Here is a 14,311-nt window from a genome sequence, read left to right on the forward strand (position 1 = left end):
AACACACGGGGTTAACCGACATGTCATCTTTGGATACGGTGCTTGTATGTTGTATACTGCCCATATTTTGGCCTGCATACGTGCAATAAGCAGAAAACTTTAAAATAAACAGAAAGTTTCCATTTGACATCATTCCAGAAGTACGGGCGCACCCTCTGGGATCTATGCCCGTTAACACCAGGGGATAAGATTCTTGAAAACACTAAAGAGACTCGCACAACACCTTTAGTTTCATTTCTCCAGCCACGTTACATTACGGTCGCCACTCGAATCTCCATACGTGACGAGAAGACCGCAATAAATAAAAATAAACATTTCATTGATTTACAATTTCGAAAAAATTAAAAATATATTTTTTTAAAATAAGTTAATTAACTGTTTAACAGATAAGATTTATAATTACTCTTAATACATTACAGTATGATAAATTATATAACATTATAATCATTTTTAAATACATGTTTTATGTTTACCATTTAAATTACTTTATTTTGATATACATAAAATGTAATATATTAAAATATATAAAAAAATTATTTTATGAATAAATATGATTCTAATTATAAAATACAGATTAAGTAAATCATACTCGTTTGATTGCTCGCGGCTTTTTCTTTTGAAAGAAGCTGAGGATTTTAAACACTAATAACAGCTAATGCCTGTTAGGCATTGCAATGCCTCTTTCAATTTTTTTTTTTTGAAGTCAGCAACAAAACATTATCTCCTTATTTCCCTAGATTTCTCTCAACTCTCTATCTAGGTATATCTCCCATTTTATCTCTTCATTATATCTGTACCCTTATTTATATATCCATATCTCTCAATCTTATTCTATCTCTATCTATCCCTCTAGATCAGTGATTCCCAAACTTTTTCAGCTGGCGACCCACGTTTCCTTATAGGAATACCTCTACGGTCTATCGGTCCATGGTGTAGTAAAAAACCTTATGTGTATCGTATCCCTTTCTTATGGATATATAATTTACCACTAAATATTGAATATATATATTTTTTTAAAGATACCCATTGATTATTGATAAACAATTTGTGTTCTGATTTGAAAATGGTTGACAAAATATAAGCACCTATGTAGCAAAACAGTTATTTATTTAACAATAGATATGTGTTTACACACAATTCGATTTGTTTAGATTTTTCTTATTTTTTTCTGATAGTTTATTCGATGGTTTCTGATAAGTTTTAGGATCGAGTCGCGACCCACATGTAACCCTTCCGCGACCCACTGGTGGGTCGCGACCCACCGTTTGGGAACCGCTGCTCTAGATGTATTCCTACAGCTCTAGATTTCTCTATATAACACTTTATATTGGACGTAGTTATGCAAAAAGGAACCAACCCACAATTTTGTTATATTTTATTTGAAAATAAATTAAAATAGTACAAGGTTGATTGTACCGTCGTTGTTATTATTATATCAGTATTTATACTAGACAGGGGCGCAACAACTAAATTTCCAAAGGGGGGGTGGGCAATATACCTTTTTATAAAGAATCATTGATCCCCCCTATTGAAGTGGGGGGGTCCGGGGGTCCTCCCCCGGGAAAAATTTGTATTTCAAGGTGGAAAATGGTGCTATTTAAGCAGTTTTACTATCTAAAAATTGATTATACAGCACTTTCTTTGCCCCCCCGTTGCCCCCACTTCAAGGTTTCAGAATGGGGAGGGGGGGGGGGCAAAATACCCTTGGCCCCCCCCCCCCCCACCCCTGTTGTTGCGCCCCTGATACTAGACCATTAAAATTACACCCAACATTATGTTATCAATACGAGAATTACAATTTATGATCAACTTTAACTTCGAAATGCTCGGAATAGGTTTCATGTGGGTTGGCATAACCACGTCCCTCTCTCTCCCACGGCACGCCAGCCCAGAGACGCGGGATAGCACCCACCTTGAGCCCGTACTGGCCGACGGCGCGCCGCTTCATGACCACGCCCACGTCCCCCAGCCGCGCGTACACGCAGTCCCGGTCCGTGACCAGCTTCAGGCCGCGGCGGCCGTGCGTCCAGACCAGGTGCGATCCCGGCGACCAGTTCAGAGTGATGCGCTCCGGCACCACGTGGTCGATCAGCGTCCCTGCGGCGCCGCGCCAACCCGAGAGACACTCAGACAAAACACTGACAAAGGTCAAAGAACCGTTAGGGACCGGAAAAATTCGCGGATTCAATTACCTCTAGCAGGGTTGGGTCAGTAGAATATGTATATTCTACGTGTATATTCTACTGTAGAATATGTAACGTAAAATACCGTAATCACTCGCGTAATGTCCGCAGTAATTTGACCACATTTATGGCCAAAAAAATGGGGTGCGGACATTATGCGAGGAAAAATACAAAAATAAAAAATTTTGTGTTCTATTCAAGTCGTGCGTCTTTGTTCGAATGAGGGCGGCGGGGGAGGCAACAACGCGGCAGGAGGGTGAGAGAGGCAACGACTCCGCAGGGGGGAGAGAGGCAGAGGCAGAGGCAGCGCTGTGTCAGGAGGGGAGAGAGGCAGAGGCGTGGCTTAACCTCCCTCCTGCCAGCTAGCCAGCCAACCAGACAAAGGAGTGTTAGAATCCTTGACCCACTTCCCTTCCTCCTTCACTTCCCCTCTTCTTCTCCGTCAACACTCCACATCAACACAGCGGCAGCGAGCGAGGGCGAGACCAGCTTTCTTTATCTTTATGTCGTTTGAGATAGGACTAACTGCTTACGTCTGGCATGCCTCACGACGGTCCTACTGAGAACGGACAAACTATAACACCAGTCTCTGTATCACTGCCGCTTCCAAAATCACCTCCCACCGCTCACAATACATGGCTTGTTGTTTGATGCATGCCAAGCTGCCCTGCCCTCAGATAAACCCAGAAAAATGCGTTTTTACATTTTTTCTCAAAAATGTTTACAAAACAAGGAGGGGGGCTTATACGCGGGCGGGGCCTTTACGCACTCATGCCTTGAACTTGCGTGCGTGTTGGTCATTGGTCAGCTGTGTTTACCGTTACCGTGCTTTGTTCAGTTCAACGAATTTCCCCACCCTTTCAGAACAGGAGAGAAAGGACAGCTCAAGGTCACGGCTTTGTTTACAGAGCCGTCAACTTTCCATTCGTACTGCGTCCTTTAGGGGTGGCCAAAGTTGTGTTGCCCGCCGTAGACGACTGGTGCGGACATTATGCGAATTTTTAATTTTTTCTTTTAAGGATATATAAATAAAGGGTGCGGACATTATGCGAGGGCGGACATTACGCGAGTGAATACGGTATTGAATTTTCTACATATTGCACATGTATAATACTCATCTTTTTACAGCCTGCTTTTAATGAGTGTCTTTGCGTACATAAATTAACATGATACGATTGGTTGTCAAATTTATTTATAACTTTGTAATAATAAATTGAAAGTATTCATGAAGGAACAAACACACTGTGTTTCATCTAGTGATACTTAACCGAAATCACAAGCTTTAGAATTTCTCAATATTCATCAGAAGCAACATCATACAGTTTTAGCGTGTGGTAGACGTGCAACAACTTCTTGGAACGTTCAAAGGTTAGTCTGTTCCTCAATGGACAATGAACGAAAGACCAGTTACTAAATACTCTCTCCATCTGTGCTGAAGATGCAGGAATATTTAGCAGTTTCAGAGCTAGTGTGCTTAATACTGGATACTGGGAATAACCTTAAAGAATATTCCAACTACCTGAAAGGTAGATTTTCATTTATTTCTGAATAGTCTACATATTCTACATTTTCTACACTATTTTCTACACGTATGTAGAATATTAATATTTTACACGTCATTACCCAACCCTGTACCTCTAGGATAGCCTCCATTATCCTCTGCACATCTCAAGTAAACACGCGCGTTCACTGGGTACCTGCTAAATTGTGAGGCGTCTAAACTGGGTAGCTTGTGATTCGACGCTTCATTGGTCGATAGTCTCTCATTGGCCGAGAGAACTCCAGTTAAAACTGTGAGCCAATAGCAGAACCAGCAGAATTGTACACATGTTTGAATTTCAGCTATATCACGAAAATGAATCCGCGAATTTTTCCGGTCTCTACACATAACACATAAAACATACAGGTAAAATCATATAATTAAGTGTTAAGAGAACAATTGAAGGAAAAATAATATAGATATGACAGACATAAATCAGAATTTATGATTAAACACTGTTGGAATTCAAATATAGATTATTGTAGTTTGTTATAAGTCTATAAATAATATCATTATGAGCAGGGGCGTAGCCAGGGGGAGGACTTTCAGCTCGAGGGTGCATCATCACCACATAGCATGAAATAACTCAATTCCCGCTTTACGCTCTACTCTGTGTACTCTTCATACTCGTAATCAGTGGCGTAGCCAGGATTTGTGTATGTGGGGGTGTTAAGAAGCATGTCCCCCCCCCCCCCCGTCCCACCCGTATTAAAGGGGGGAGGGTGGGGGTCCAAGGGTTCTCTCCCGGGAAAATTTGGTTTTTAAGGTGTAAAATAGTGCTATTTTAGCAGTTTTCGGTACTTAAATTTAAATAATGTAATGGTAAATATTTTATTAATTTTATTATGAAATTAAATATTTGGTGCTAAGGGGGGGGGGGGGGGTGTTTGAAACCCTAAACCCCCCCCCCCCCCCCTGGCTACGCCCCTGCTCATAATGATATTATTTATAGACTTATAACAAACTACAATAATCTATATTTGAATTCCAACAGTGTTTAATCATAAATTCTGATTTACGTCTGTCATATCTATATTATTTTTCCTTCAATTGTTCCCTTAAAATTTAATAATATGATTTTACCTATATGTTTTATGTGTTATGTGTTATGGACATTAACACTAAAATTTAATTTCATATAATTCTTGTCTCCGGTTTATATTTACATGTGTTTTTTTTTTCTTTTTCTTTTTTTAATACTAAGAGAATCTACTTGATCTCACAATGAATTATTTATTGGAAAACTCGACTGAAAATAAAATCGTTCATCTAATTTGGAAAATGATTTGGGGCCAGGGGGCCTCCGCTCCTCTGCTGCCCCCGAGGCCTCCAGACCTCTAGATCCGGCCCTGACACCAAGCAAGTATAACTTATATATAACGCATGCACATAACTGCATGCAGCCGTTTCTTTTCTTGGCACCTTCCGAGACCTCTACGTGGAGAGAGGGAGAGGGAGAGGGAGAGGGGGAGGGGGAGAGAGAGTGAGGGGGAGAGAGAAGGGGGGAGAGGGACGGTGTGGACCCGAGGGGGGGGCGAGAGGGACGCACCAGAGGTTGACACGGCGAGCAGCCGGCTCTCGTGCGCCGGGTGCCAGGAGAAGGAGGCCAGCCCCGCTCCGGCACCCGGCACGGCCACGGCACGCTCCAGCACGCACGGCTCCACCTCCTCGCTGCCCACGGTCGTGTGCTGCACGTTGTGGAGCAGCACGGCGGGAGAGTCTCGAACCAGCACCGCCAGCATGTTGCGCCTGCGACAACCCACCGTCGCTCTGCCCCCGGCCTCAGGGCTGTACCGGCACCCGACAGCGGTATTATAATTAGGGATCGGAAAAATTCGCGGGTTCAATGACCTGTAGGATGAACTCCATAGTACCACGTACACTCGGTCAAATGCCACCCACCCATTGGCTGCTGTCGTGTGAGACGTCTCAGCGTAGCAGCCTGTGATTCGATAAAGCTTTGGTCGGGTGTTTCTCATTGGTCAAGCGTCATCCAGGTGAGTTGCGAGCCAAATAGCAGAGGCATCACTGAGGTATAACTATTTGTATTTTAGCGTATCGCGAAATGAACTCGCGAATTTTTTCTGTCTCAAATTATAAGTTCGGTTTCTGCAAATATTGAACCCACACAAGTCGTCGACTTCCGGCTACCGAGAGACGGCAGAGATGATCTTCGGCATCGTCCGGACCTTTTTGGTTCGTCCTCCCGATGGCTGGAGCGCCGACGGATACCTGACTGCGCTAACTACGGCTACGATATGTGTTACTGGAACGAAGAGGAGAAATATGTGATTTCCACGGCATCTCAAAATCGTGTAATTCAAAAGAGCTCACCCACGTCTTTGAAATAGGATTTACGTCATTGTATCGGCTCAGGTGTCGGTACACACAGGTTGCACATCGATTGAATCAAGTGTATGTAATGCCTCGGATGTGAAAATATGAGGTTGAACTTGGTAAAAGCTTTTACGTGGATTTTTGTGTGCCCCTGTGCGTTTGATTGTAACAGTAAATAATATAAAAAAATTAATAAATATTTGTAGTTACAATTTTGTGGTATTTATAGAAACTAACTTACAATAAGCCAATTTGTGTGTTGTACAATATAGGAATTTATATAGATAAATATCCTAATATTAGGTACCAAGGTTTTTTTTTGTCATGAAGCAGATAGATTAACCTGACATTGTTAGTTCAACATAAACAAACACAACCTCTAATATCTAATGAAACCTTATGAAAGTTATAACTTTTTCACAACTTTTATTTTTTAAAATACTTGCTATGTTTGTTTGTCATAATGCCGAGAAGCTCTATGGCTAGTTTAAGTTTTTATTTTATCATTTATCTGAGCTACACTTTTAAGAAGAGAACAAACCCCCCCCCCCCCCCTCCCGAAAGTGAAGACGTGACGGCGTCAATTTGCAGCATCCGAGTGGGGGGAGGAAAAAAATTAACACGACGGACGTGCCGGGCGAGATTGCGAGTCGCTCGGCTCGCTGACGGGACGGGCAGACCGGAAGTCCCGGCCGGGAGGGGGGGGGGGGGGGGTGTAACGCAGCTTTCAGTGAGATTTTTGTTCTCAGCTGCGTTTACAGTGGCTCAAAGTTACAGGTTATGAGCAAGATTTTATTTGTATCCTGGTAACTTAAATTTTCATTTCGGTTCGCTGGCGGGACGGGCGGGCCGGGAGGGTCTACACCTCCACGCACCTGGTGGGGCACCACAGCACCTTGCTGACGGGGCGGCTCTGCCCCAGCGTCAGGATGGGCTTCTCGAAGTTGCGCGTGTCCCAGATGGCCGCCTGGTTCTCCACGTGCGACGCCAGCTGGCAGTCGTTCTGGGCGTCCGCCGCGATGCCGTACACGGCCTTGGTCTGGGTGCAGTTCACGGGCCGGCCGGGGTCTGCGGACACACCGCTTCCACTCGGGCCCCGCGCCAACGTCACATCCCGACGTTTAAAACATCCACCAGGTCAAACTGACTTGCGGATACTGTTCTCGACGAAGCTGTACAACCTATTTTTTAAAACTATGGGACTGAAAAAAAAAAATTAATTGTTCAACGTTTACAATGTTTGAACTGATTTAAGTGATTAACCAATTGGGTTCTATGTATAACATCACTATTTTTTTAAACTATGGGACTGAAAAAAAAATTAATTGTTTAACGTTTACAATGTTTGAACTTTTTTAATTGATTAACCAATTGGGTTCTATGTATAACATTACTATTTTTTAAACTATAGGACTGAAAAAAAAATTGTTTAACGTTTACAACGTTTGAACTGATTAAGTGACTAACCAATTGGGTTCTATGTATAACATCATTCAATAAAAATTATAAAAAAAAATTAATAATGATACTGAACAATTCATAAAAGCGAAAGGAGCACCTTCATTTTTTTTTTAAGAAACAAACTTCGTTCAAACAAAACATATAAAACACAAAAAAAAACTGAATATTTTCATGAGCGAATCTTAAGCTTTAAATGTTTTGAAGCTTTGCAAAAAATGCGAACACGAGTCTCCACAACTGTGGGGCCATTAAAAATTCCAGAAAAACCAGACAAGGGTTTGAGTTTCAGTCTGTTTAGTAAGAAACCCTTAGTTGTTTCTTGTCTCTTTAAGCATTTATGATACGATGATATTATATATTTTCCTGATCTTATCAACATTACGTAAGTCTGGTATTAACTAACTGGCTCCAGCTTATCACAACCGAGTCTGTGACAGCAGCTGACGTAATGTTTCTACTGTAGGCCATGAATACTGGCTTCGACAACTGTCAAGAACTAAGTCCTACTGAGCAATGAGTAATTAAAAAATAAATTTAAAAAACTTGTGGTTTAAGCTGAAATTAATAATATAAGAAGCTAAGATAAAAAGGTAAGATCCTAAATTTTAATTACTTAGCTCTTTGTAGCTTTAAAAAAACACACACACACATACAACCATCAGTGTGTGAGTGAGAGCATCACATGGTAGTAAGCTTTTTAAGTAGTAAAGATTTATGTACTAGTATAGTAACAGATTAGGTAGTAAATGTTTGCGTAATTGCAATAAGTTTTAAGGGGATAGCATTCTAAATTATTTTGCTTCTTATATTTAGAGTTTCTGCACATTATTATAAATGTATTAGTAAAACTATAACCATATTTAATTATTTGTAAAAAAAAAACTTTTCTTACTAAATAAGTCCATATATATTGTTTTTTTAAAAGCAAATATTTACGTCAGTCCTAGAATGTACTCAAAGCATGAAATCATGTGTTATAATTATAAAGTTTGGATTAACCGTTTATGTAACCTTTATCTTAAAACTCTTTATTTTTTGTACATAATTTGTAAGTCAATAAAAATGAAGATATCACAAAACACTAATAAAAACTCAGGTTTCTATAATTTTGAGAAAAAAAATTTTTTATTAAAATTTGCTTTTTTGTTAATAAAAAATATAAAAATCATTAAATAAGTACTTACTTAGTAGAAAAGTTTTTTTATAAACAATTAGTTAAGGAAGTTAATGATTATTATTGTGAATCTATGTAAAGACATGTGCAAAAATACAAAATAATAAAATCGAAATAGTTCAGATATGTTTACTTTAAGCCTATGCGAATAGTAATTTTATGATAAGTGAATATCAAATTGATTGTTTAAAATATTGGCGAGTTGAATAAAACTGTGAATATTATTCTCGATGAAGCTGAATTACACTTATTTGATACAACACAGGCACAAAGTAAAAAAAAATCATAAAATGCTTGTGATGTTTTAACTGATTTAAGAGATTAACCAGTTGGGACTTATGCATAATATCATTCAATAAAAATTATAAAATAACCATGCTTGATATTAATAATAAGCATTCATTAAACCAAAAAGTAGAGACACCTTTTGTTTTTTTTTTTAAGTAACCAACTTCATTCAAGCGAAACATATATTACACAAAACATACATTCACACACCCATGCATGCACACACACACACAAGCAAATCTTAGGCTTCTAATAATGTGTTAAATGCAAAGCCTCACATCAGACACGAAGCTTTGCGTCACAAACAAATAGCAAATCCTGGCGAAGTCAAATGGAATACTGACAACCACTGGGTAGAAGGTTGGCACAGGCCTGACATCGGACACGAAGCTTTGCATCACAAACGAATAGCACAAATTTCCCAGCGAGTCACAAACGAACAGCAAATCTCCCGGCGACGTCAAATGGAATACTGACAACCGCTTGGCGGAAGGTTGGCACAGGCCTAACATCGGATACGAAGCTTTGCGTCACAAACGAACCGCAAATCTCCCGGCGAAGTCAAATGGAATATTGACAACCACTTGCATGAAGGTTGGCACAGGCCTAACATCAGACACGAAGCTTTGCGTCACACACGAACAGCAAATCTCCCGGCGACGTCAAATGGAATACTGACAACCGCTTGGCGGAAGGTTGGCACAGGCCTGACATCGGACACAAAGCTTTGCGTCACAAACGAACAGCAAATCTCCCGGCGAAGTCAAATGGAATATTGACAAAAATAAAAGCCTGTCTCGAGAGGAATACACAGAGTCCGAGTGCCAAAACTTTCCCGGGGTGTGGCGGCCTCGATCGCCGAGAGATTTCTCTCGTCCCTGGCTGTAATATTGAACATGTATTTTTTCCCTCCCGAGACACCACTACCCCCTATATAACCCGAAATGGGTGTTGCGACGGCACAGGTCGGCACAGGCCTGACATCTGACACGAAGCTTCAAGCGAGAGGGACGGCGGAATGTCGGAGAACGGGAGAGAAACGGGACGCACCGCGCAGGTCGTAGATCCGGATGTGCTTGTTGCTGGCGCCGACGACCAGCGTGTGGGGCTGCGGCCCCAGCCAGGCCAGCGAGTGGGCGGCCTCCGAGTTGCAGAGCTCCGCGGCGGGGCGGGCCGGGTCGCCCTTGCGCACGTCCCACAGCAGCACCGAGTGGTCGCTGCGGTACTTGTCGAGCGCGGCGGCCAGCAGGCCCGGGTCCACGGGGTTCCAGGCCACCGCGTTGCACTGCCGCGCGTGCGTCGGCACTGCGAGTCATCAGCAGGGTAAACTGGCGCCCTAGGCAAAAAACCTTAATTCCCCCCCCCAGCCCCCACCACCGTCCCCTCCGCCGGACACCCGAGAAAATAAAAATTTCCTTGCCTCAAAATACATCACGTAAGCCTAAGATTTTGTCAACAATCAAATGTAAGCAGGCACGTGTTTTTTTTTTTTTTTTTTACTTATTACAAATCATAAACAGGTCACCGTGGACTTTAAATAATTTGCTTATATCAATATATAAACATTCCAAACTGTTACAAAAATTCCATTTTCATCTAGTTTCAATAATCGTTAAACATTTATCATATCAGCTGTTATGTGTCGTGCTGCGCCGCCCCCAGCTACTTGGCGCCCTGGGCGGTCGCCTGGTTCGCCTGTGTGGACGTGCCGGCCCTGGTCATCAGTCCTTCACTTCACGCCAGTTGCTATCAGAAACACATCAGCCCCACTCCCTCGGACGCCTGCGCCACCCGTCATCTACAGTCATTCACACTGCGTAACTAACAATGACAATGACCCCCCCCCCTCCCTCCATCACCCAAAATCCTAAAAAAAAAAATCATTCCTACCAACAAATAATTTGAGAGCAAACAACACTAAATGTTTATGCACAGAAATTCAAGTACCTACTGATTTTTCCTTACGAAAAAGGAAACTGAACATTTTATACTTCTGGTTTTTTATTTAAATCGTTTTTTAATACTTGTTTTCTTAAGTCAACGGTTTGATGATCTCGTTATAACAAGTCATACATATTAATGTTATTAAACACATGTCAAGTTTGTTTTGAAAGAAATACATCGACACGTGCAAACTGGCGTTAAATATAAGACTACTGGGAAATACAATTCTTGCCCCCATTTCAGGCTATGAAGAGGAGGAAATAATATTATTGTGGCCCACTAGGGATTATGATGTTCCTTCCCAGATAATCTCTTATGCGACGTTTTGAGGTAAATCAGTCGTGATTTTCTTATCGTGTCCTGCTTATTTTTCCTTTTCTAAATCCTGGGAGGGTGAGTCCAGCCGGCAGAGCCAGCGGGGATCGCGGAGGGACGTACCCAGCTCCCGGCCCGGCAGGCCCAGCGCGTCGAAGGCGGAGGGCCCGAACGTCGTGAGGGCCACCTTGCCGTTGGCCTGCCCCACGCCCAGCAGCACGTCGGGCTCGGGCCGGGGGCACACGTCCACGCACTTGACGTACTGGTGGCTCGAGCTGGTGGCTAGCAGCGCCGCGCCCGTGCCCTGCGACAGCCGCTCCCCTGCGCGGCGCGGCGCACGCCTTCAACACCACACGCTCCGCGTTCGACTTCTTCCCGCCAGCCTTCCGGCGTCCCCGGAAACAACCTCTCAAACTGGAGGGTCCAACTCCCAAACTTCAAGAGGGATCAGTCCGAACCTTCTCGAACACGTAATTTTATACTGTTGTGGCCAGGGGCACAACAACTAAATTTCCAAAGGGGTGGGGGCAATATACCAATTTATAAAGAATCATCCATCCCCCCTATTGAAGCGGGGGGTCCGGGGGTCCTGCCCCGGGAAAATTTGTATTTCAAGGTAGAAAATTGTGCTATTTAAGCAGTTTTACTAACTAAAAATTGATTACACAGCACTTTCTTTGCCCCCGTTTGCCCCTACTTCAAGGTTTCAGAGGGGGGGCAAAATACCCTTGCCCCCCCCCCCCCCTGTTGTTGCGCCCCTGGTTGTGGCAAATCGGGAGGAGGAAGGGGTATCGCGTGAATTGAATTTTTGTGCTAATGTTCTTTTATTGTCTCGCGAAACAGGTTTAAGTTATTTTCAATGTCGCAAACTTACCTAACGAACCTTCCACGCAGTTGTACATTATTTTAATGCAGGTAACCTATGATAACCAAAACAGTCCACACTATTGAATGTAGTTAGACAAACCCAGGGATCGCAGCCTTCTGAGTAAAATGAGCCAAATATTAAGTAATCAGATTCTCAGATTTTTTAGAGAGCCGCACCATGTTGCCTCTAAGTGCAAGGCTGTGGACTGGCGTGCAGTCTTCTCTCGTCGTGGACGGGGAAACTATTATTTTTTGAGGCGTGACCATAAACATTAAATGGTGCAGAAATGAAGATAACTAGGTGTAGAGAAAGTTCCTTGAGTGCTTTCAAGAATCTTTTACCACGTGTTTTAATGTCTGAATTATCCTGGAAACACACACTCCAGCCATTTTCACTATTATAAAAAATAAAGTTTATAAACTGAAATACGGAAACAGAACTACTCATCCACCGTCAGCGTATTTTCAAATGCTTTTCGTAAGCAGACCCCACTGTAATATCTTTTCCGCATGTTTTTTTTTTCTGAAGCTCTGCACAACGTGTGTAGATAATATTCTTATAGTTTCTTTTGATACTGATAATTTCCTTATTAAATATTTGTGAAATAGAAAGATCTGTACATAAGATGCATATCTCGATAATTAATTTTCTATTACTATGCATTAAGATATGTATTTATGCCTGCAGCACGCCTATTAGACTTAGTAAGACTAAAAATAATATTGCATGTGAATATATTTATTAGGTACCAAACTAATAATAAATACTAATCAATTCCCTCTAAACAAAATTTTAAAATATTAAAAACTAAATTTTAATGACTTATGTTAATGCCTACATTTGTAACAGAATTGTGTACCCTAAATATATATATATATATATATCTTATATATAAAATTCTCATGTGACAGTTTTCGTTGCCATACTCCTCCGAAACGGCTTGACCGATTTTGATGAAATTTTTTGTGCTTATCCGGTATCTATGAGAATCGGCCAACATCTATTTTTCATCCCCCTAAATGTTAGGGGTAGTCCACCCCTAAATTTTTTTTTTATTTCCAGTTTTTGGTAGGAAATCACCATGGCAACGGCTGTTGCTTTGTTGATGCTTCATTCGTCTCTATGGCAACGGCTATTTCATTGTTAGTGCAGTCCTCATCACCGTTGAAATTTTGCAAGTACTTTAAATATCAAAAATTGCCCTTTTTTTTCAAGTATATATATTTTACAGACTTGAAACTTCACAGTAATGTTCCTTATGTTACGTAGGATGACATTTTCCGAAAATTAGATCCCATAGCATAGGTGGTTAAAACCAGGCAACAGTGGGTACTTTGTCTGCATGAGAACAGTATTTTGCATTGTTCATGCCTTCTGCGTCTCCATGGCAACGGGCATCGCGCGGCAGTGGCGTACCCACAACGAGGGGCATGTATTATGAGCGGCACAAGAGTGATCTGCCTGTAGACTGCCGTAGCGAAGTACGGGTACATCAGTTTTATGTTGCGTGCACGAGTCGGGAAACCATCGGTACATTATACAGCATTGTAATAAATTTTCACGGAATTTTTTATTATTTACCATTACTGTAAATGGGAGATGTGGCATAATTCTTTTTCCATTAGTATAGCCGTGCGAAGCCGGGTCGGGCAGCTAGTGTGTGTGTGTGTGTGTGTGTGTGTGTGTGTATATATATATATATATATATATATATATATATATATATATATATATTTTTTTTTTTTTAAATCTGTATAGACGAAATGTACAAATTCTGAAATTTGTTATCTTTTAAAGGTACTTATGTACATATTATTTTGTTGCAAATGTATGTTTCAGTTTCTCAATGTCTCACTTCGCTTTAGGATATGTAAACTGTACATATTACACTGATTCTTGCACAAATGACTTGTTCCATAGGCTCAATGGAATAAAGAAATAAATAAAAAATAGGTACACGTGTTTCTTTTAATGTTATACAACTTTTATATACCTAAGTAATATGTGTATGTGACACAGCATTTTTAGCAATGTGTTAATCTATAAAAACTAATAATTAACTAAATATTCACATACCTATTAAATATTGTTTTATAATACATGCATGTCTTCTGAAACTTTTTTTTTTTACAAACTAATACTTAAATACCACATAATTATTCACTAAGAAAGCATAAACAATAAAAAATGAAAAATTTAGT

General features: G+C 41.2%; 1 protein-coding gene across 8 annotated transcripts in view; it reads right to left on the reverse strand.

Moving 5' to 3' along the window:
• The window catches only part of LOC134537004 (GATOR2 complex protein MIOS), a 44,132-nt gene that overhangs the window by 19,183 nt on the left and 10,638 nt on the right, over window positions 1-14,311 (reverse strand). For all 8 annotated transcript variants that reach the window (XM_063377164.1, XM_063377165.1, XM_063377162.1 and 5 more), the window contains exons 3-7: window positions 11,366-11,563; window positions 10,034-10,288; window positions 6,936-7,128; window positions 5,273-5,472; window positions 1,913-2,097 (exon numbers count right to left, since the gene is read on the reverse strand). In XM_063377164.1, the coding sequence (XP_063233234.1) occupies window positions 1,913-2,097; window positions 5,273-5,472; window positions 6,936-7,128; window positions 10,034-10,288; window positions 11,366-11,563 (1,031 nt within the window). The remainder of the gene's footprint in view (window positions 1-1,912; window positions 2,098-5,272; window positions 5,473-6,935; window positions 7,129-10,033; window positions 10,289-11,365; window positions 11,564-14,311) is intronic.

The sequence above is a fragment of the Bacillus rossius genome, chromosome 11 (genome assembly GCF_032445375.1).
Source record: "Bacillus rossius redtenbacheri isolate Brsri chromosome 11, Brsri_v3, whole genome shotgun sequence".
Taxonomy (NCBI): domain Eukaryota; kingdom Metazoa; phylum Arthropoda; class Insecta; order Phasmatodea; family Bacillidae; genus Bacillus; species Bacillus rossius.